The sequence below is a fragment of the Mycteria americana genome, chromosome 21, assembly GCF_035582795.1.
Source record: "Mycteria americana isolate JAX WOST 10 ecotype Jacksonville Zoo and Gardens chromosome 21, USCA_MyAme_1.0, whole genome shotgun sequence".
NCBI lineage: Eukaryota > Metazoa > Chordata > Aves > Ciconiiformes > Ciconiidae > Mycteria > Mycteria americana.
The window spans coordinates 6,766,156-6,789,649 of NC_134385.1; the positions used below are offsets into that span (position 1 = coordinate 6,766,156).

At 63.7% G+C, this 23,494-nt stretch overlaps 2 protein-coding genes across 2 annotated transcripts; both read right to left on the bottom strand.

Annotated features, from left to right (window-relative positions):
* Positions 1 to 1,879: 1,879 nt before the first annotated feature.
* On the bottom strand, positions 1,880 to 5,659 carry FABP3 (fatty acid binding protein 3). Its single transcript, XM_075522222.1, has 4 exons — positions 5,469 to 5,659; positions 4,589 to 4,761; positions 2,302 to 2,403; positions 1,880 to 2,190 (listed from the first exon to the last, which is right to left on the bottom strand). The coding sequence occupies exons 1-4, from the start codon at positions 5,539 to 5,541 to the stop codon at positions 2,137 to 2,139; spliced, it is 402 nt and encodes a 133-aa protein (XP_075378337.1). The 5' UTR covers positions 5,542 to 5,659; the 3' UTR covers positions 1,880 to 2,136.
* A 3,904-nt stretch (positions 5,660 to 9,563) lies between these two features.
* Positions 9,564 to 10,332, bottom strand: LOC142419470 (cAMP-dependent protein kinase inhibitor alpha-like). The gene is made up of 3 exons (XM_075522475.1): positions 10,222 to 10,332; positions 9,725 to 9,876; positions 9,564 to 9,646 (listed from the first exon to the last, which is right to left on the bottom strand). The coding sequence occupies exons 2-3, from the start codon at positions 9,867 to 9,869 to the stop codon at positions 9,564 to 9,566; spliced, it is 228 nt and encodes a 75-aa protein (XP_075378590.1). The 5' UTR covers positions 9,870 to 9,876; positions 10,222 to 10,332.
* Between the last annotated feature and the right edge of the window lie 13,162 nt (positions 10,333 to 23,494).

A 23,494-nucleotide genomic window follows, 5' to 3' on the forward strand; every position in this document is an offset into this window, starting at 1 on the left:
GGATAAGTCCACGCCAGAGCAGGTACATCTCAAAGCGTCTGTGGCCGTGGTTATGCCTGTGCCGCAGCAGGTACGCCTCTGAAAGGGATCGTGGCCCAAGGATAAGTCCATGCTGCAGCAGGTACACCTTGAAGCATCAGTGGCTGTGCATGAGGTCATGCTGGAGCACCTCAAAGCGTGTGGCCATGGATAAGCCCAGGACAGAGCAGGTACGCCCCTGGAGGGACTGCAGCCAGGGTAAGGCCATGCTGGAGCAGGTTCACTTCTGAAGGGACTGTGGCTGTGGGTAAGGCCACGCTAGAGCAGGTCTATCTCTGAAGGCATGGTGGCCCATGGAGAAGGCCACGCTGGAACAGGGGCACCTGAAAGCGACTGTGGCTGTGGATAGGTCTGTGCCGCAGCAGGTAGAGCCCTGGAGAGACTGTGGCTCATGGATAAGGCTCCACTGGAGCAGGTACACCCCCAAGGGACTGCAGTCTGTGGATAAGTCCAAGCCGGAGCAGGCGCAAGGGGAGGAGTTCATTGCAACGTTAAACCCGATGGTCTGGCCCAAAGGGACCGGGGTGGAGATCGTACTGGAAATACCTTTAAATTGTTGTAACCCGGGATTTGAGTTGCATGTTACGGGAATGACTACAGCAGGAACCACCTGAACCAATGGAGGAGAAGCCTTACAAGAAGCTGTGCAAGTGCAGCAGTGACCCGACCTGAGCTGGCTTTGGAGCCCAGTGACCCCACGCAGCACACCTCCTCTCCTGGCCGAGTGCCGCCTGTCGTGGTTTAACCCCCGCCGGCCACTAAGCCCCACGCAGCCGCTCGCTCACTCCCCCCCGGTGGGATGGGGGAGAGAATCGGAAGAGCAAAAGTAACAAAACTCATGGGTTGAGAGAAGAACAGTTTAATAATTGAAATATAATAATAATAATAATAATAATAATAATAATAATAATAATAATAATAGTTTAATAATTGAAATATAATAATAACAACAACAACAACAACAACAACAATAATAATAATGTAATGAAAAGGAAAACAATGAGAGAGAGAGTGAGAGGGAACAAAACCCAGGAAAAAGCCAAGTGGTACAACCCCTCGCCACCCGCCGACCGACACCCAGCCAGTCCCCGAGCAGCGATCGCTGCCCCTGGCCAGCTCCCCCCAGTTTCTATACTGGGCATGACACCATACGGTATGGAATAGCCCTTTGGGCAGTGGGGGTCAGCTGTCCCGGCTGTGCCCCCTCCCAGCTTCTTGTGCGCCCGGCAGAGCAGGGGAAGCTGAAAAGCCCTTGCTCAGTGTCAGCACTGCTCAGCAACAACTAAACCATCCGTGTGTTATCACATTATTCTCATCCTAAATCCCAAACACAGCACTGTACCAGCTACTAGGAAGAAAATTAACTCTACCCCAGCCGAAACCAGGACAATGCCATAACAGATGGAGCCCAAAGCCATGGGCTAAAGGAGCTCAGTGGACACTGTGGACATTTATGGACGTTACAGACGTTTCACAGGGGCGGTCCATAGACTCAGGGAATGATATGTGTATTGTATCAAAGGATGGGAAGGGAGATGGTGGGTAATGAGGATGTATTGGGTAGTGTGGGACCTGAGCATGACGTAAATGGGATGGAATAAGGGGTGGAGAATGTGCTGGTTTGTGCTGGAACGTGCTGTGGAGAATGCTACCAGCGAGCGGCTGGGGGGGCTGAGCTGCCAGCTGGGGTTCAACCAGGACAGCCCCTCACCGCGAGGGTGTCCGGGCTGGATTTGCCCCCTGCGCTCCTCCCCACAGCCTGGCCAAGACTGGTGTGGCTCAACGCTACGGGTGAGCATGTGCCAAAAAAGCCTTTTTCCGAGTAAACTGATCACAGAGCTGTAACAACATGGCCTTTATTATTTTTCCATGTGGGTTTTCCCATTATTAATAAAAAAACAAACCCCAAACCATGAAACCACCACCCAAGCCCCAGGCAGCCCCACGAGGTGATGGGGACGGGGGCAGCAGGCAGCCCCGGCGGGTGCAGCGGGCTCCGAGGCCACGGCGAGCCGTGCCTGGCGTGGGGTGCGGACGGAGGCGACGCGGGGGGCGAATGCGGCACCGGGTGACGGGCGGGAGAGCTGGGGACGGCGTCTATGTCGCCTTCTCGTAGGTGCGGGTGGAGACGACGCTGCCCATGGTGAGAGTCTGCCGGCAGAAATGGCGGGGGGGGGTTAGTCGTGCGAGGCCAGCGCAGCTCCCGGCTTGCCCTGTCCCGCGCGGAACCCCCCCAGTTTAAAACCATTTCCATTTCCTTACCAGAATTAATTTCCCATCCTTCAGCTCCCGGACCAGCGACGTCTCCTTCCCCTCCCACTTCTGCACGTGGACGAGTTTGCCTCCATCCAGCGTGACCACGGACTGCGGGGAGAGAGCGAGACCCGCCGTTACCCTCCTCCCCGGGGCTTCTCGGCTCTGGGGGCCTTTGTCCCTCGGAGGGGACGACGCTGGGCATCCTCGTGCTCGCCCTGGAGCCCCGCGGGGCTCAGGGTCAGGCTGCGGGTGCCACCCTCGGGATGCCCATCCGGCAGCGTCCTGCCTGGCTTCGCCAGCCTCGTTCGGCGCGGGCTGGATGCCGCTCTGCCCGCCGGCTGGTCACGGCCTCGGCTGCCCCCCAACAACCCCGCCGCGGGCCCTGTCACAGTGACCCTGCCCTCCCTGACCCAGGGCCAGCACAGGGAGCCCTGCCCAGGGCCACGTCCTGCTCCAGGGCTGCCGGGACCCGATCCCGGCCGCTCCCAAGCGCGGCTCGCCGGCTCCGGCGCCGGAGGGGACCAAGGAGGCAGGGCAGGTATTGGGGCAGGTATCCGAGCTTTGAACCAGAGGGCCCGGCAAGGGTTTTCGGCGGGGCTGATCCAGCAAACGTGCCTCTGCTCGCCGGGGCCACTGTTTGCACAGCCGCCGCTGTTGACTCAGCCCCGAAAGCCCGGCCGGTGCCAAGGTTAGTGCGACAGCCGGCTGGGCGCAGCCGCGGGCAGCACGGTGTGGGGTTGTGCCGGGACAGGCAGCGGCACCGGCTGCCCGGCCCCACCCTGCCCTGGGTCCCCCATCGGCTCCTCGAGAGCCGGTGCGGCCCCTCGGGTAGCTGGGGTCTCCCCGTGGCTCAGGGGTCCCATGGGCTGGGACCCTGAAGCCCAGGGCTCGGGTGCCCCCGTGGCCTGGGTCTCCCCATAGCGCAGGTGCCCCCACAGCCCAGGTCCCCAGGAGGCTTGGGTGCCCTCCATGGCTCAGGGTCCCCCGCAGCTCAGGTCTCCCCACAGCCGGGGTGTCCCCACCGCGCAGGTGCCCCGGTAGCTTGGGTCCCCGCGTGGCTTGGGTGCCCCACAGCCAGGGTCTCCGCACACCTTGGGTCTCCCCACGACTCGGCTCCCTGCACAACTCGGGTGCCCCACAGCCCTGGAGCCCACACATCCTGGGCGCCCCATGGGTTGGGTGCCCCACAAGTCGGCGTACCCCGTGGCGCGGCAGATCCCACCTGCCCCATCCCATGTGGCCCACGGCTCGGGCAGCCATCCCGGCCGCCGCTGCCCTGTCATGTGCCCTCTGGCCACCATCCGAGGGGAGCCTGAAGGGCACGTCCCCAGGCTCGGGCACCAGCTTTGAACATAGTTTCCACCAGCTCCGGCGGGTCCGAGCAGCGGCAGCGCTGCAGGCAGGGACGTGCTGCCCCTGTATCTGCCCGGCACTACCGCCTCGGTCGCACTCGTCCCATCTCAGCCCATCCTCGCTTTGCGTCCAGCCCTTGTGCTTGCCGCTTCGGGGCCGGGAAGGGGTTTTGTGTCCAGCAAGCCCCGAGATCTCCCCCAAGGTCCCCCCTGGGCCAGGCGGGGGGCACGGGGCTGCCAGCTGCTCCATGCACGGCGTATTTCATGGTGTGTGGGACAGGCAGCGGGGAAACTAGGAAAAAGCAGGGGCTGGATTAGTCCTGCAAGGGGAAGTGCCTCTGCGGGGTGGGAGAGGCCACGAAAGAAGCTCTGACCCCTCTCGAGGTGTTTTTTGAGTTGCTCTTACAGGGAAAAACAGCCTGCCGGGGAGGCATTGGCCTCCCCAGGGACCCCCAGGAGGGCATCAGCCCCTGGGGAGGCATTGGCCAGGCAGGATTGCCCAGCCACTCCGTCCCTGCCTGCAGAGCTGCCTGCTTGGTAGGGCAAGCAAAGAGGGGGCTCAAAAGTGGGTCTTGTGTCCCTCTCCCCCTGGAGTGGGGACGACACTCGCTGCCACCCCACCACATCCCCTCGCCTCCTCTTGAGCAAGCCCCCGGGCGTGCAGCTGGCATTTGCAAGCCTGGTTCTTGCACAACCTTCCCGGCAGCTCCGGCCCCGTGCTGCTCCCCAGGGGAAAACCCAGCTGCAGAACAGGGCGAGGAGCGGGGGGTTGGCTGGGTGAGACCGGGCTTGAGCACCAGCCCCAGCGGGTAAAGCGGTTTTACCCTTCCGAAGGCAAAAAGGATGGAGCCCCAGAGCCAAGAGCTGACGGCCGAATCCGGCAGAGTCCACAAACCCTTTTTGGGGGGTCCGACGCACGGGGGCAGGCTCTGGGGGCTCACCTTGACATGCCTGTCGTCCGCTGTGGTCTCATCAAACTCCTCGCCCAGCTTGAAGCTGATCTCCGTGCTCTTGAAGGTGCTTTGGGTCTTCACCGTGATCTTGTCGCCCTCCACCTGGATGATGGTGGTGGGTTTGGTGAGGCCAGCCATCTGCCGGGTGGCGAAGCCCACGCCTGCGGGGTGCAAGGTGGGGGGGGGCTGAGGGCGCGTGGAGGGGCAGGATGCGGCCGTCGGCCTCCGGTCCCTGCCAGCGCCACCCCGGAGCCCTTCCTCCCCGTGATGTTGGGGGGTGAACCCCAAATCCGCTCCCCACCTGCGGTGCCAGGGGGCCCCACGTGTGCCCGCCACGGCTGGGGGGACTCCAGGGCAGGAGCAGAGCGGGGGGCCTGGGAATGCTGCCATTGCTCGGGGACAGATCCTGCACCAGATCCAGCTCTGGGGCTGGGCGGGGTGGGGGGGCACCGGTGTGACCCCCCCCGTCCCGGACTGCTCTTGAATGGGGGACCCACCCTGCCCAGGAGCTGCGCAGGGGCTGAGCGATGGGCGGCTCAGAGGGGGGGGAATGAAGGCTGAAGGGGTCCCGGGCAGCCCCCTGCACCCTGGGGGGGGGGATCCCCTCCCTCCACCAAGGGCTGTCCCCGGGGGGGACAGAGGAAGGACAACACCTCCATACCAAGCCCAAGCCCCCAGGCAGGAAGCCCCAGAACCCCCCTAAATCACCCCGCCCAGGCAGCAGCGACCCCCCCACTGCCTGCAGCCCCCCTGCAGCCAGAGCCCCGTGTGCGGGGGGGCTGGGCCAGGCGAACCGGGGGGGGGGTGGTAGAAAAAAAAGGGGTGACGCCCTGATTGCAGCCCTCCCCCCGCAGACCCCCCCACTCACCCAGTGCCTTCATGTACTCATCGAAATTGGCCGTATCCACCAGCTTCCAGGTGCCCACAAAGGCGTCGACCATGGTGAGGGCAGGCAGGCGGGGGGAACAGCCCCACGCGTGTATGGGGGGCCCGGGGGTCCGGCCGGCTGTGAGCGTGGCACCGCACCGCCCAGCTCGCAGCTGCCTGCCGGCCTTGCAGCCGCCTTAAATAATGTCCTCATCACATGATTGGAAAGAGCACAACCACGCTCCAGAAATACTCCTCGGCAGCGCTGCCAGCGGCTACTTCGGCCCGGCCACCCGTCACCCGCCACTGGCCACCAACCTCTGCCCGGAGCCCCCGGTCGCAGAGGGGCAGGTTAGGTCGGGTCAAAGATGGGAAGAGCAGAGTGGGTCAGTTGTGTCATGAGTTGCGTACAGCCTCTGCGCTGGCCGTGCGGGGTGGCCAAAGGGCAGGGGATATGGGGAAACTGAGGCAGGGCAGAGGTGGGCATGGCAGGTGTGTGCCCACCCCTCGGCAGCCCCAAGGAGGGGGGGCAGGTGCTGCCCGTGGTCTGCGGGCGGTGGGGCACAGCCAGGACACGGGGACACCGGCAATGGCAGTGTCCTTCAGGGTAACGTGTCCTGGGGCCGGGGAAGCTGAGCTGGGGAAACTGAGGCACGGGAAGCAGCAAGAACCAGGGTGGGGGGGGTCAGGCATCCAGGGGAGTGTGGGGGCAAGTGTGACCCTGTCCTGGCCCCGTGCGTGTGCGGGGCCACACACGAGTGTGCCCCGAATGATGCTCTGTGTGTGGGACACTGGGGACAAGGACAGCCATGGGGCTGTGGGACCCACAGCATGTCCTCCCCCACGCCTCCCCTCGCTTCGGGCTCCGGTGGCAGTGGGGTCACTGCCAGCGCGTCCCCCGGTCCCTTCCCAGCATGCCGGGGGTCACCTGTGGCCGTGGGATTCAGTGTCCCCTGCCCTCCGGCCCCCTGGGGTCAGGCTTCTTCCTGCCCCCGTCCCCAGGCAGCGGAGGGTCCCAGCTGGGGGGATCAGGTGTCCCCAAGCCCCGTGGCCACAGCGTGTCCCCCCATCTTGGGGACATTGGGATCAAAATGACCAGGTCCGGGAGGGACGCGGGGACACTTTCTCCCTCTCCCTGGCCCCAAGGTGTCATCGCAGACGCCCAAAATAGCTGGGAGCTCGTGTTCAGCCTCCTCCCGCCAGCACTGCCTCCGAGCAGGACCCCCTCGCCTCGCGTCCCCGGGGGGGACAGGCACCGGACCCCGCGGGATGGGTGTCCCTCTGCCCTGGCTGGGACACCCCGCAGGGCACGGGTCCCCAGGGAAAGACAGACAATTTAGTCCCCGGACAAGTCCCCAGGGAGCCAGAGCCCCCACTCACACCCACCCGCATGGCCCTGGGGGGGACGAAGAGGGCAGGGGCTGTCCCCTGTCCCCTCACCCTCCTGGGCATTGGTGTCCCAAATCTGCACAGCCCTGGTCCCCACACGCGCTCCCAGGCTCCCCCCGTGACAGCAGAACCGTGAGATGTGGACGTTCACATGTATGACTGCCCACGCGCATGGACACCCACCCACAGGAGCATCCACACGCATGGACACCCACGCACACGGACACCCACCCACCCACAGAAACTCCCACGAATGTGGATGCCCATCCACAGGGTTGCCCGTGCACATAGACAGCCGCACACATGGACACCCACTCACACGGGTGAGCACCCATGCACACAGTCACCCACGCACATGGACACCCACCCACAGGAGCACCCACGCACACAGACACCCATGCTGACAGAAACTCACCACGCACATGGGTGCCAATGCACACAAGGACCAACACGCATGAACACGCCTGCCCATGCATATGGACACCCACGCACAGAGACACCCACCCGCAGAAGCTCCCATGCATGTGGACACCCTTGCTCACAGAGACCCACCACGCACATGAGCACCCATGCACGCAGACACCGACGCACCTGAACACGTATGCGCACGGCTGCACACGCACATAGACACTCACCCGCAGGGACACCCACCCACAGGAACACCCCCACGCCCAGAAACCCACCCACAGGAGCACCCATGCACATGGACACCCATGCATGTAACCATGCATGCGCACGGCTGCCCATGCACATGGACACCCACGCACACGGACACCCGTGCACACGGACACCCACCCACAGGAGCACCCACGCACGCAGCCACCCATGTTGACAGAGACTCAACACACACGGGTGCTCAGGTGCATGAGCACCCACGCACACGGACACACATGCACACGGACACACATGCACATGAACACACATGCACATGAACACACATGCACATGGGTGCCCATGCACATAGACACCCACGCACGTGGACACCCACCCACAGGGACACCCACCCACACGGAGAGTCGTGCTGACAGAGACCCACCACGCACACGGGTGCCCATGCACATAAGCACTCGTGCACACAGACACCCATGCACACGAACACCCATGCACGTGGACACCCATGCACACAGACACCCACCCACAGGAGCGCACACACACACGGACACCCACCCACAGGATCACCCATGAACGTGCACACACATGCGCACTGACACCCGTGTGCGCAACACCCACGCACATGGATACACAAAGGTGCCCACACGTGGGTGCTCCATGCACAGAGGCACCCGTGCACGCAGACACCCACGCCCACGGGTGCCCACGCCCACGGATGCCCACGCACACGCAATGCTACGTCCCGGCCGGCGCTGGCCTCCACACCAAGGGACGGGCAGCCCAAGAGCCGGGGGTGGCCAGGGCCACCCTAGGGTGCTGGGGACGGGTGCTGCCGGACACGGTGGCCCTGCGTGCGGCCCCACACGCTCTCCCAGAGCCGGTCACCACCCCGGCGGTGGCCAGAGTGGACGTGGGCTTCGGGATTTATTTGCTGGTCCCACAGCGACAGCTATAGGCGACCATCCGTGATGGAGCTGGGTCCAGCACAACGTGCGACCGCTCTGCCGGGCTCCAGCCTCCGGCCAGCAAAGCCCAGCCTGGGAAACCGGCCCCTGGCCTGGGCAGGACGCGGGCAACCCGGGCAACCTTCCCGGCCTCTCGCCTCCCCCAGCCCCTCCCTGCCCGGGCAGGAGGGTCCCCGGCCCCCCGCCAGCAGAAGGGGAGGTTTTGGGGAGCACGGCCAGAGCCTGGGAAAGCCCGGCTCCATTCCGTGCCCGTCCCCAAAGCGCTGCGGGACCGGGCTGGCCCCGTTCGCTGCTGCTTCCCCCTCCCCGGGTTTTCCGCAGGGACGCGGAGGGGGATCCCAAGGCTGCGGGAGGGGAGCAGGCGTGGGGACCCAGGGTGGCCCCAGCACAGGGGGCCGGGGTGATGCGCAGGGCTGGGGATGCCTAAAACAGCGTCACCCCGCTCCCCCCTCCGAAATCACTGGCATCCTTCCCCAGAGGCAGAGCGGCCTCCCTCCCGCAGGGACCCGGGGCCAGCGGAGAGGGCGACTTGGGACAAGGAGCCGAGACCCCCGCAGTCCCGGGGCAGGGACCACGCTGGGGTGCTCCAACCCGTGGTGGGACCCCTCAGCAAGGTGCTGGCTGCCTGAGGGGGGGAGCTTTGCTTAAGGGCTGGGGGGGCTGTTGGGGTTGTGCAGTGCTTCCCCCCGCCCTCTTCTTGAAAAAGGCTTCTGGATCACCCAGGAAGAAAGGCCAGGAGACAGCGGTGGTACCCAAAACATCACAGTGAACACCACACTCAGCTAGAAACACCCGCGGGCTGCTCCTGCGACGAGGAGAACCCCCCCCCTCCCGAACCCCCTGCGCTTGGCTCTGCCAAATGCCCCAGAAGAAAAATATTCCTCCACCTGGGGAGGCAAAAAAATCCCCCCCCGGGTCCTCGCCCAGGGCGTGGGTGGGAACTGCCCCTTTGTCACGGCAGGTCCACGCCACGCGATGCCCCCGCCATGGCGGGGGGTGACGCCCGACAGTCTCGCCGCGGTAGCGCTGAGGAAAACCCAGCGGACTCCGGCTGTGCCAGGGAAGCTGGGCTGATGCTCCGCAGCCTCCTCTTTCCTCCGCTGGTCAGCAATGTCCCCGCAGGGAGCGGGTTAGGACGTGTCCTTCAGCTCGGGGCTGGGGGGCTGCGGAGGGGGCACCTCCGCCGAGGGCGACTGCATCTCCTGGGCGCTGCCTGCGAGGAGAGACGAGGATATGAGCAGCCCTGGTTCCTGCCCGTCCCGTGTTGTCCTCCATCTGCCCCATCACCTACCCGCGTTCAGGGACATCTCGGCCAGCTTGAGGGGCAGGTCAGAGGGGCTGACGCCGGCCGGCGAGCCCAGGATGTCGGGCAGGGCATTGCGCCGGCCTGTTCTCCCGGAGGATGCGAAGTCCAGCACGGGTTCCACCTCGGTCATGCTAACCCTGGAGAGACACAGCCCCCTTCCCCATCAGCACCCCTGGGCGAGGCGGCACCCAGCCCCTGAGCGCGGAGCGTGGCCGGGTCCAGGCAGGATGCTCGTGTTCAGGGCAGGCAGCATCCCCTGCCTGCAGCTGCCCGGGCAGGCAGGGCTAAGCCCTCTACAAGCCCCTCTGCCCACCCTCACTGAAGGCTCTCCAGGAGTGAAGGCAGGGGCCACGCTGCCCGCGGGACTCCCCTGTCCCCAGGGCTGGCACCGCTGGGTGCTGTGACCTCCACTGGTCACCGCATCACGGAGGAAGGGGGGTCCTCAGGGGTCCCACTAGTACCCCCTCCCCGAGCAGCCTTACCGGGCACCCTCCAGCCTGGCCCGGCGTCGTGTCTTCCCTGTGCCCAGGTCCCGCTCTGCTCCCCGGCCTGGCGGTTCCCCTTCCGGACGTCTCCCAGCCCGCGAGGGACCCCACGGGATATGGGGGCTCCCGGCTGGGTCCCCTCCGGCTCCGACCTGGGGGGAAGCAGAGCAGGGGGTCAGCAATGGCTCCTGGGGCTGGTGCCAATGGGGTGGGAAGGAGCGGGGAGCCCTTCCGGGGGTGGGAGAGGCTGCGTCCCCATGCAGGGCACCCGCAGCACCCAGCGTGGCTACACCAAGACGGGCTGTGAAGGGCAGGGCCCTCTCGTCCCTGGTGGGCAGGCGGGAGGAGCTGACGGCAGCGAGGGACGGATGGAGAGGAGGGATGGGGGCATGGAGGTGGCACCCAGCTGGGAGGTGGGACAGCAAGGGAGAGTGGGAGGGCACAGCGGGACCAGCTGTAGTGCCACAGGACAAGGGCATGTTGTCCTCAACCTGGAGACCCCACCGTGTCCCTTGGGGAGCAGGCAGGCAGTGGTGATGCTGGGGTCCCCTTGGGAGGGCGGGGGGCTCTCCCAGGAAGCCCCCGGCACCAGGCACTGTTCGGATCCCACCAGCGTGGATCCAACCCTGGTGCACGCCGCTGCCGGAACCTTACCGGGATGTTTGCTCAGCGCTGGTAAATATTTTTGACTTTTGCAGAAGGTGTTTGCAGCTGCAGGCAGGGGATGGCATGGGACCTTGCAGGGACAGGGGTGGCCTCCACCCTCCCCAAACCCACTCTACCCGCTCATGGGGCGCAGGGACCCCCAAGACATCACCCAAGCAGCCCCGTCCCCTCCAGGCCGGACGCTGGTGGCAATGCTGGGACTGGTGTCCCCAGGCTGGTGGCAGTGGGAGCTTGTCCTGCTGTGGGGGGCATGAACTCACCAGCGTCCCCCTGGGAATCACTCTCCGGCCAAGGACAAGCCAAGGTCCCCAAGTCCTTGGGCGCAGGCGCCGTGCTGAGCGGGACGAGTGACCCCGGCTGTGTGAGGAGGAGAAATGAATGATTAACCCAGGAGGTGATTAGTCACGGGGCGGCCGCCTCGCGTGGGGCTGGACCTAGGCCCTTTTCAGGTGGGGAAACTGAGGCACAGAGCGAGGCTCAGGTGTGTGACGAGGACAGGGTCGGCAGCCCTGCGAGCGGTGGCTGTGCCACGGCAAAGACGTAGCAGAGGCGCGATGCTCCCTGCGCGGGTGTGCGTGCACACGGGCACCATCCACGGGCACTCTGGAGCTCATGCGTTTGCGTGTGCACTGGTGCATGTGTACACATCGGCCTGCGGTACACATGTGCGTGCATGGTGCCCCATGGCACATGTATGTGCACGCTTGGCATCCCTTGGCACGTGTATGTGCATACGTGGTGCACGGTAGCACGTGTTTGTGCAAGCATGGCACCCTCTGGCACATGAGTGTGCACGCGTGGTGCATTGCAACATGTGTGTGAATGCATGGCATCCCCTGGCACACGCGTGTACACGCATGTGTCCCGCGGCACATGTGTGTGCATGCACGGCACCCCCGGCACACATGTGCACGCTGTGTGCCCTGCATGCACGCCAGCACACGTGTGCACCCCTATGTCAGCGCGCGGGCTGCTGCCAGCTCCCGTTAGTGCCGGAGCCACGTCACCTCCTGGTCACAGCGTTTCTCATCACACCCCACACGTTCAAGTTCACGTCCCTCATCCGGCACCGAGCGCCCCACAGCAACGCCTGCTCAGCGGCGGGAGCCCTGGGCCCCGCAGCCCCTGCTCCGGCACCGGCACACGGGCAGGCGGCACGTAGCGTCCGTGACGGCACCGGAGCACCCGCCGTGTCACCCTGGCAGCCGTTCAGGAACAGGGGCTGGGGTGAGCTGGGGTGAGCTCACACGCCAGGCCTGCGTGCTGGTGTGAGCACGCGAGCGCGCATAAGCACACGCAGGCACAGATGCGTGTACACTCATGTTCACACACCCACGCATAGAGTCACGCACGCACACATGCCACCACACATGCACGCAGACGCACGCACGCATGCACGCATAGAGGCACGCATGCGCGTGCGCAGGCATGCACGCACTGATGCATACACACATGAACGCACACGCGCACACGCACGCACGCACGGACTATTTGCACATCCCAGCGAGACGGGAGCCCTGCAGGGCTGGATCAGAGCTGCCTTCCCGGCAGCCCCAGCGGCTCCTGCTGGCTCAAGCGCTGAGAACCAGGCAATAAACGGCCTTCAAGACCAGGCTGGATCCCGCCCGGCTCCTTCCTGCAGCTAAACATCTCCAGGGACGCCAGGGACGGGGCGCCTGGGACACGGGCAGGGGTTACACCCCGTACGCTCACCCAGAGCGCCGAAAAGCCATGCAGAGAGATCAGGACTTTCATGCTGGCACAGACAGAAAAGCTGCTGGGACCCCAGCGGGGACAGAAACCCCTGGGGGGTTGTCGGGGGGGGAATCCTGAGCACTCCTGGGATGCAGCATCACTGTCACAGGGAGCCCATCGGGGTGTCCCCCGTCCCCTGCATCCCTGGGCTCCCTTGGGAGCAAGGTCCAAGGTACCAATGCTTGCCCCGTGGCAAGTGCTGCTGCATCCTTCCGGCCCCACAGGCAGCAAATCCAACCCAGCGCTGGGCAAATAACATTGCATAAACTCCAGGCCTCTGCCCGGCAAGCAGGGATTTCCCCCTCTAAGCAGGGACCATTTCTGGGAGGTTTAACATGATCTCAACTTAAAAAAAGCTCCTGGAGTCACACGGAAGGTCCTCGGGGCCACTGGCTCCTGCTTTAATGCCCCTAATGGGATATACGAGGGTAGGGCAGAAATAAACCTTAATCCCTCCTGGAGATGGGCTGCAGTGGAAGATACTGGGAAGAGGTGGAGGGAGGACACGGTGCTGGGACTTGTCCTGTCCCCTTGGTCAAGTCCCTCGGGAATCGAGCCAGCCCCACCACGGCAAAAGCTGCCTCTTGCACAGAGGCCGCTGGGAAACCAGAAAATGTCCTACAAGGCCATATCCAGGCTGGGATGGCCCCAAACCTCAGGCATCTTCATGCAATGCAACCTTCTACCGACACAAGAGCTTCATCCCCACTGAGCCCTGACGCTCTCATGCCACACGGGCGAGAACCACGGGCATGTGCTGAGCTGCCTTGTTTGGGCTGGGGATGCTCAGTAACATAACCTGGCTGCGGCGGTGACCAATTAAAGCACGAGAGGGGAAGGTGATGGTCTGGCTGAAGGCCAGCGGGTGGGATGCAAAGAGATCACGAGATGATAGCGCAGAGAAGCGAGATTTTGCCATCCCACCGTGGCCGGGATGTGCTGCTCTCCATCACGTGCTGCTGCAGATCCCTACCCCGTGCCCAGTGTCCAGGCTGCCTGGGCAACCTGTGCAGGATTAGACCTTGCCTTCCGCATCCAAGCTCCTTGCAGGATGATCTGCTGCAGGAAACATCTCCTCCTGAGCCCTGTTTTGGCTTGTCTGCTTGTCTGGCCCCACTGCTTGTCTTTAGTGTTTGGAGCCTGGAGCAGCCTGGGGAGCTCCTGTGCCTGTGGGCAGCCGGAGGAAGGGCTCCTGCCCCAAGCCCTGCTCCTGCTTGCCTGCTCTTTGCTCCAAACCTCCTCACTGAAGCCCCCAAAAGCCAAAATCTGTGGGTTGTGAAGGAGGTGCTACAGCTGGACACCCCTACTAAGACCCAGAGCATGAGCCCTGGGAGGAGAGTGGTTTGGGGTAAGAAGCACCCAACCTCCTCTTCCTCTTCCCCCTCTTCCTCCTCCTCTACCAGCCTTGGGCCAGGGAAGCTGCAGGACGGACCCAGCCAAGGGACTGACCTGGGTTGGAAACAGCCACCCCTTTCCCTACCACCAGCAGACAGACCAGGCGCAGGCAGCGACTCCAGGCGCAGGCAGCGACGGGCAGGGACGTGCTGCGGCCACCCCGTGCCAGACCTGGGCTTTGCCACCAATGGGAGGAAACCAGCCAAGGCATTAGGGGGAGCTTGGTCCCTTCCGCGGGGGTCTGGGTAGGATGGGCAGCAGGGTTTGGTGTTGGAGGCCCTCCCTCTGGCGTGGCATCGTTCCTGCTCGAAGGTTTGACCTAATCTCACATTTCCCTGGATATAAAATCCCCGGAGGAAGGAAGAAAGATGCTGAATGGGCAGAGAAAGGCGTGAACCACCCCGGGGACGGAGCAGCCAAAGAGACCAAGGGTTCAGATCAGGTCGGACGCCTCCATGGGCAGCACGTCCATGAATCCTCCCCAGCAATCGAGGCAGGGATGTCCCCTCTAACGCAACAGCTTGGGGTGCTGGGGGGCAGGCGGGAGCAGACCACGCGCACGGGCTCACCCGAAATAGCATCGAAATAGCTGCTGCCGGAGCCAGCCCCTGGAGCATGGGGACCACGGGGCATCTCGCGGTCCCCACCGTGGTCCCACAACACTGGCCAGGGCACACGAACCAGAAATGCTCCGGGGTGTTTAGGACTGGGAGGATGCTACAGCGATGGCGGTAAAGCTTTGTTAAGGATTCATTTAACCATAGGCATAAGGATTTGCTTTTTCAGCTTCGAAGTGGTTGATGGGTTGTTAGCTAATTGGGAAGTGTGGGTTTGGACCATTTAACGTTCTTGGCTTTCTTTATAAGGGGGATTCTTCATGCTCGTTTAATTCAATGTGTTATGGGGTCTGTGCCATGCCCAGTCGATGACAGGCTGGGAAGCGCTGCAGCCCAGCACAAGCCCTCTGAAAATCCACCAGCAACCCCACGACATTGCTGTTATTAAGAGACGATGAATGTGATGAAAAATGGGAAGGATTTACCAAAGCGTAACTGTAAGGTTGAATTAAATGAGCGTTGCCGGGAAGGAAAGAGCTGCCCCAGATCAGAAAGGAATGAGAGCATCATCCAGAAAATCAACGATGAGTCTACACGGGAGGAAAATCCAGCAGGGCTGATTTAACCAGAGACCAACAGCCACCAGACAGACCAAGCAGCCCCTGGAGCCTGGAACAGCAGATGGCAATAATTAAACACAGGATAAAATCTGGAGAGCTGAGAGATCTCCCACGGAGGCAGCAGGTTTGGTCCCGGCGGTTTCATCTCGAGGGATGTGGCTGCAGGCAGCAGCGTTCCTGCCCGACGTAGCGGCAGCGCTGCCAGTGCCAGAGCCCAGGAGATGCTGAGCAGGCACCCACTGCCACGTAGAAACGGGCTTTGTCAGCTGTCAGCAGCCCATAAACAGCTCCCAGGACCCAGGCGAGAGGGAAGGATGGGAATAAATATTGTCCCAAACTCATCGTCTCTAGGGCAGAGGGAGAAAATGAGAAGGGAAGAGGCCCCAGGGATGTTGGCTGGTGCAGGAATGTTTAACGTGGAGATGCAGAGCGACATGGAGAACAGGTTCTGCTTCAAGCCCAGAGCACGGGGCAGTCCCAACCCAAGTGCCTGGAGATGACGATCCCTCCTGGAAGCGGTGCTGGGAGGGAGGCAGCTGCCAGCGCCTGCCCGTGGGGTAAGCTGGCACCCTGCTGCCTGCCCTCGGCAGCGAAACCTCTCCGACCAGGGACCGGCGCTTCTGTCCCTAAATCGCCGGGTTTCCAGGCAGGCTGGGAAGGTGCCTGGGCCAGCTCAGATCCTGCCTGGCACCTTTCGAGTGACGGTGACACAGCACGGAGCGAAGCGGCGCGGGGACCCAAGCGAACCTGTGCCCGGATGCTGGGAGCACCACTGAGGTCTCACGCTATTTTTTCTCCCATTTTTCCCTGGCTTCTCCTCACCGCGTGGCCTCAGCTCCTCCCCAAAGCTTTGAGGAATCGTTCCGGCAGGTTTTCAGAGAGGAGGTTACAGTGGCAGCTCCCCAAATCGCTGTCCCAGCCTGAGAAGGTCCAGTGCATCCCAGTAGCCGTGGGGCTGGCCCCTCCATGCAATGCACCTTCCAGCAACCACTGCTGCTTGAAAGGCATCCAACACGGGGGCTCCCACCACCTCCCCTCGCCGCTGAGCAGCGGATTTTCCTCGTTAGACTAATGTACTTACAGCAGTAATTCTTGTTACCCTCTAAGCCCCTTCCTGTTGTGTCCTGCTTTGTGCTTCGACCTTCCTCCCCGCTCTTGCTCTTGCAGACCCAGCCTCGCAGCTTGACCTGCTTTCCGTCTTCTCCGTGGTTCCTGCTTGTGCTTGGATTGCCGCATCCTTCAGTCTGGGGCACGCTGAAGCGTCTCTTCCTGCCCTCCATCCTCCTGGCATCCCTCTTCTCCCCTTCCCCTGCTCCCTCCCCGGTCCCCATCACCGCCCTGCAGCTGGGCAGGACCAGGGCTACGCTCAGTCCCATCACGGCTCATACCCTAATCCTGAATTATTCCACCCCAAGCCTGAATTATTCCACCCAAACCGCTCCCTGGGTTACAAGGGTGCTTTTAAAGATCTTTCACCTGCCTTTATTCACCCTGTTTCCATTTTGCATACTTTAGGGCTGACTTACTTTTTAGGATTTTTTCTCCAGCTGTGGGACTTAGAAACTTCTTTTTCACGCTAAAACCTGAGACGTGTCCTAGCTAATACCAGCGTGGACTGAACACAAAGGCTTCCCTTCACTGGCTCTGCGCAGGGCTCATCCAGGCTTGTTGGATATTGGTACCTAAATTCCCGTTCAAGGCAGAGTGAGAATGAAGGACTCCAAAGTGGGAGACTGATAATCTTCATTCCCTGTAATTCCTGGATGCCAACGGGGAGACGAGCACAAGAGGAGGGTTTTGCTGCTGAAATCCATAGCATGGAGTCGCTGGGAGAAAGGAAGGGTGCATTATTGCTCCATCAGTCCCGGTCTCATCGTGCTTGGGGGTAACGGCAGAGTTCAGCTCTGTTTAATACCCTCACGAAAGCCAGGAAAAAAAATAAAATCCAACCTGAGTCTCTCCAGACAGGATTTCAGGCTATTTGTATGAACTGTCACTTTGGCTTATAAAGCTGCAAACACAAATCAGAGCAAGTCCTGCTCGAGGGTAAGAGCGATACCAGCTCACGCGCTCGCTGACATCCCAACCCAAAGTTTCCCCGAGCATCTGCAGGGCAAACCCAAACGCTGCCAAACCGAATCTGGGTGCCTCCAGACCTCAGGGTGCTCACCACCGTGCCCCACAGCATGGCTTGGCTTCCCCGAAGGGTAGCGACTGCAGAGAAAATCCCCTTTTCATCCCACAGACCTGGACTGCGCTGGGAAAAAGTGCTCCGGAGGACTCGGCAGTTTAATCCCAACGCAGCCCTGCTGAGCACAGCATCTTCTACAAGTCCAGATATCGATAAAATTGAGGCATCTTTTGATGCCCCGGGAGCACATGGGGCATCCCGGGCAGGTGCCAAAAACACCGGGGAAACCTGAAAGCGCGATGCCCTCTGGACCATCCGAATTTCATTCCTGGACAAGCCCGACTTGGTCTTGTTAAAGAGCAAAGCTCTAAAAGCCCAGCGGGCAGAGGCACGAGGACGTGGGCTGACAGCGCAGCATCGCTGCCGGGCTTTGCCGGGGACTTACCCTGCACCCAAAAGCTCCCAAAACCCCGGCGCAGGAGGGAGGGGGATGGGTAACCTCCGCTGCGTTGGCCGTGGGGTGTGCATCAGGCCCCGCTCACCCGGAGGGGAAGAACCATATCCCGGGTCCTCTTCTCCATCCTCCTGGGGCCTGGGGCTCCCAGCCCAGCGCACATCACTGCTTCCCATCCCGCCCGATCTCCCCTGGGTTCCCAATTCTCCCCTGGGAAATTTAGAGAGGAAAATTTTTCCTTCGCTTTGTGCTAATAACAAGCACCTCCGGCTTTTACCGCTCTGTAGAGCAGGGCTCCTGTTCCCCGGCAGCTGGGAGGTGCGAGGTCCCTGTGCAAAGATGCAGGCAGGACTCGGGGAAAGCTGCTGCCGGCAGGGATGGAGCTGCTTGGCAATATGGCATCCCGGAGGAAGGAGCCAGCAGCTCCCTGCTGGGGTCTGACACACGGGCTGGGCAAAGCACCGGAGCAGGAGCAGCTCTGGGACAGCAGAAAGGTCCCCTCCCTGTGCCGCAGCCACCGCTGGCCCTGCCAGCCCGCCCGCCCGCTCATTGGCATTAGGAAAATGAAAAGCACCCAAAAATCACCAGCGATATTCCGGTCGTGGCTATTTACTGTGGGGACATGGTAAACCCTTACGGCCGTCAGCGCTGGCAGGTCCTGGCTTCCCGGTGACAGCGGGGAGGTGACGGCTACGTGACCCGGCTCGGCACCGCCACGCAGGACGCATACAGCACGAGCGCAGCAGCGAGCGAGACCCTCACCCGCTCGTCGGTTTGGGTGCAGATTGGGATCACCCATTAAACAGCAGCTCCCCCGGCTCGCGCCCGTCCCCCTGCCCACGCACCAACAGCCTGGACCACGGGCTTGTGTTCCCCTGCCCAAACCTCCCAGACGGGAGATGCTGTCCCGCACCCCAGGGAGGGACGGTGGCATGCCAGGGAGGGATGCAGGGAGGGATCCCACCGCATCCCAGGGAGGGATGGAGGCTGCTCAGTGTTTGCCAGCCCAGTGTTTGCCGGCCTGTGGGCTGTGATCTCTTCCAGGGCTTGTGAGCATCCCTGCCTACACCTCCATCAATTAATTACCTTTAATTGCTGGTGTGGTGGGAGGAGAACAGGAATTTTCCCTGGGGGTTTCGGGCGCCCATCGGGGACCCCGCAAGGGTGCCGGGTGCTGCGCGGGAAGGCTGAGCCCATTTCCCCGCGCTCCTCGCCCCGTGGGTGCACCCTCAGTCCCATCGTCCGTGTTCAGCTCCTTTTCGAGTCCAAGGGGGAAAATGCAACAGCCCCTTTCGCATGGGGATGATGGAAACTCACCCGCAGCCCCCAGGGAGAGGGACCTGGCACCGCAGGTAAATCAGCGCTTGCTCCCGTAGCCAAGGGAGGTAAACAGGAGCTTTCCCTACCACGCGTCTCGGTTGCAAAGCAGGTGATCTAATGGGAGGTAATTAAGATGATTGAGCCCTGGGTAATACAGCTCCCACCGTAACCTTTAGTTAGCTGCTCTGACGACGACGCAAACTATAATTTTGCATAATAAACGTGTCACCCACATCTAAATCGGTTTCGTTCTTTAGCAGTTTCAGGCTCCCTCCTCCCCAAACGGCTTTTCGTCAGCTGCTCCAGCCTGAGCATCCTGGGTGGGAGCCGACGGACCCGATCCGAGACACTGGGGACAGGGACATCCTCGATTTTCCTGGCTGCGGGTGTGGAGTGCGCGGGTGGCACGGGGATTTGTGCCAGGGGAAACCCGAGGAGTCGTGAGGATGCTGCAACACGGGCTGCGGGCTGTTGGGGCAGGGGCTGGGAGATCTGCGGAGGGACAGGGTGCCAGCTGGGTGCCAACAAGCACATGCCGGGCTGTGCCGTGCCGGCAGTGCCGTGGGCGGGGTGATATGAGGCACCAGACATTTCTGAAATGCACCGGGCTCGGTTGTGCACCGAGAGAGCCTCTTCTCCCAGCACAAAGGTCCCTTTTCTCCGTCTGCCACCAGTCAGCACCAGGAGAGGACCGTGGACCAGCTCCCGGCGTTGGGGGGTGTTTGTCTGCTCCCCGCAGCCCTGTCCTGCTGCAGTCAGGCTGGGGTGAGCGATGCCGCGTGTTGCCCATCCCGGGGCACTGCATTAGCGCTTGCACCACATCCAGGGGCCACACAGGGACCCCCCCCACTCGCCACCTCCAGGGTCCCTTTCCTCCGGATCCCCTTCCTCCAGGTCCCCACCTGCCTGGTGACTCCACAGACCGATGCTGGGGGCTACTGGTCCCACCGCAAAGGCTGGACCGGTCACACCAAGGAGAGCCCAGCTCAGCCCGCGGGTGCTCCTGCATCCTGGGTACGGCAGAGAGGGCAGTGGGGTGCCCCAGGGAAGCAGCACTGAATTCGGAGGAGGCTCCCCGGCTCTGCCAAAGCAGCAGGACATGTCCAGGCACCTGGATAATTAATTTTGGGGAGCGGAGCCAGCTGACAGCTTCCCAGGCCACATGCTGCAGCTGGTACCTCCGGCTCCCCGGGGAGCCCACGGCATGTGCTTCCCCCCAGGTCCCTGGCAGCCGGCAGATTTCCTTCTCCCTGCAAGTCATCCAAGAAGGGAGGTGGAAATCTTCCAGGGTGTCCTGCTCCCCAGGCAGCATCCCCTTGGGAGGGACTGATGGGCCTCCCCTGTGGCGAGGCCTTGCATGGAGGCGATCCAGATGTTTTTCCCCATCCCTGCATGGATGCAGGAGCATCCATGGGGAGCATCATCGGGATTCCCCGACGCACTGGCTGTCACAGCACCTTCCCTGCGACACCAGTGACACCCACCCGGCCCCTGGGGAGCTGGAGGGGAAGGGACTGAAAGCCGAGGAGGGAAGAAATCTGTGCAGGCACCCTAGGATCAGAGGCACGGTTTGAAATCCCCAGCCCTGATGGAGCAGAGCCGGATCCATCGCCCCTTGGCTGAGCCAGCCGCTAGAACAACCTGCCCAAGGAGCCAAGGTCAGAGCAGGGCTGCCGCCCCCGTCCCCACCCTTCGTGGTGCCATGTCCCCGCAGGGGACTGGAGGACCCCGTCCTGCGAGGGAGCGCGGGGCCAGGTCAGGAACGGGTGCTAGAGTTTCACCAGCTGAAGCGGGAGCAGAACCCCAAGACTTCCCCCAAGGGTGGCTGCAACCACAGCCGCTGACAGCCTCCCACTCCAAGCATCCCCCGGCTTCCAGCCACCTCCTCCGCCTCCCCCTCTGCCCTCCGGCCCACCGCTCGCCATCTGCCTTGGGGGACACCCGGCACAGTCCCCAGGCTGGGGCTGGCACAGCCCTCCGCGAGCCACCAAAGACCCCAGCAGCCCCCGGCGTGGCTGGCAGGGGCAGGGCAGGGCATGGCAGTGCTTTTACAGCTGCAAAAATCCCGACACCCAGGTTAGACCCTTGTGAGGTCTCTTGCTCCAGCCCGGCACAGTCCCCGGGGCAGGCAGCTTGGGCACAGCCTCCCGGCAGCCCAGCTTGGGAAGAAACGCTGTGGCTCCCCCAATTCAAAAAAGCGAGGAGAACCTGGCTCTGCCACCATCCTTCCACCTCCAAAACCTCCTGCTTTTTGGGGGGGAGATGCTGAGATGATCAAGGATGGAGACAGTGGCACAGCCATTTCCCCCTCCCGGTTGTATCTCCCACCTCTCCTGCCTGGCTGTGACGAGGGGGGACATCCCTGGAGGAGTCCAGGCAGCCCCCTGTGACAGCAAGGGTTGAGGTGTCCCTTGGGGGACAGCCCCAAGGTCACGGGCTGTGAGTATTCGGGGTGAGCACAGGACATCCTGCCTCTGCCACCCCTTCCGTGGCACTGCCACCCAGCCAGGGGACAGGAGCCAGCTCTGGGGACCAAAGGGACCCGATCCAAGCATCTGCAGGGGCAACCTGCCAAAATAATGCCCTGAAGGCAGCGAGGAGGGGTTGTGCCTGGGGAAGCCCTTTCCTCCCCAGAGGATGCCGCCAGCCCGGGAGGAGGCACAAGAGGAGCGTGGTTCCTGCACGGAGCAGCGCTCAGCCCCGCGCCGGCTCTCCCTGGGGTCTCGCTGCCTGGGACCCCCCAGCTCCCCAGGCCCGAAATCATCCGGGAAGCTCTCATGCGGGAAGCCGAGGGCTGGAGCCGGGAGGGTCGGGGTAGCCGAGGTGCGGATGGGGCACGGTGGGAGGGCGGAGGGGGCAGCGGTGACCCCAGGACCTGCCAGGGAGGAGGGGGCAGGGGGTGAGGGGGCCAGGGGTGGGTGCCAGGACGGAACAGGGGTGCTACCATAGGGGCTGATCTGAGATGCCCACCCCGAGGAGGACGAGCCTTGCTGGGCGCCTGACCGCTGCCCACCCCGATGCTCCCCGGAGCCACCCGCTCCGCGGGGACGGGCGCGGACCCCCCGCCCTTGGGAGGCACCCCGCCGCCCTGCTCAGCGCCGCGGCTGCCGCCAAGTTTCGTCCCCCAAAACCCCTCTGCCCCCCGAGGACGCCGCCATCTCCCCGGCCTCCTGCCTCGCCACCCCCTTCGCTCCGACGCGCTGCCAGGGAGGTGCCCAGGGCGGGCACCCGGCTCCCCCGCGAGCGCGGGGCACCCACCGCCACGGCCCGGGGCCCCGCGCCACCGCGTCACCCGCACCCACCCGCGCCAGCCGCCCCCCGCGCTCTGCCGGGGCCGCTGCCGACGTCGCTACCGATGCCGATACCGGTGCCGGTGGCGATGCCCGTGGCGACGCCGGTGTCGATGCCGGTGCCGGTGTCGGTGTCGGTGCTGACGCTGGTGTTGCTACCGCTGTCGATGCCCGTGCCGGTGCCGATGCCGATACCGGTGCCGGTGTCGATGCCGGTGCCGCTGCCGCTCCCGGTGCCGGTGTCGGTGCGGATGCTGATGTTGCTGCCGCTGCCGGTGCCGGTGCCGCCGCCAGCCGGGCGGGCCGGGGCAGGGCAGCTCCGCGCTCGGCAGAAGCCCCGGGGCAGCCTCCGCCTCGCAGCGGCCCGAGGGGCGCCCGGGGCCGAGCCGCCCGCCCAGCGCCGCCGCTGCCCCCGCCCGGCCCCCGCTCCGCGCGGGGGGGACCCACCCGCCCGGCCCCCCCCCCCCCCCCCCCCCCGCCGCCGCCGCCGCCCCGCCCGCCGCCTCCCCCCGCCGCCGGGCCCTGCCGGGGCCGCCCCCATCCCCGCCGCCTGCCCGCCGCGGACCGGGCCCCCCCCGCCCCGCTGCCGGTGCCGCCCCGCAGCCCCCCCCCCTCCCCCCCCCGGCTGGCCCCGCACTTGGTGGCTGCTCGCCGCGGGACGCCCGCACGCCCGGGGCTGCGTCCCCTCCGCCCCCCGCCCCCGCTGAGACGTTTGGGGGGGCTGGGACACCCCCGCCCGAGGGCCCGTCCCCCGCCGGGCTGCACATGGCATTGCCCTGCCGGGCGCTGGGCGGGGGGCTCCTAGCCCGGGGCGGCGAGCAGCCCCGCTCGGGCCGGGAGCCCGGCCAGCCTGCTCGGAAAAAAGTGCAAAACCCCCAGATTTCTTCGGAATTGGGGTCCCTGGCTGCAGCCCTGGGGGAAGGAGCCCCGCGGCCCCGGGAGGCCTCCGCTCACCCGCCGGGACAGCTTGGCCCCAGCCCACACACCTCCCTGCGCGCTTGTTTCAGCCAAAACCAATTGCCAGGCTCAAAACCGTTGGAATAAAAAAAAACCAATCAAAAAATATGTGGCTGCACCCCTGT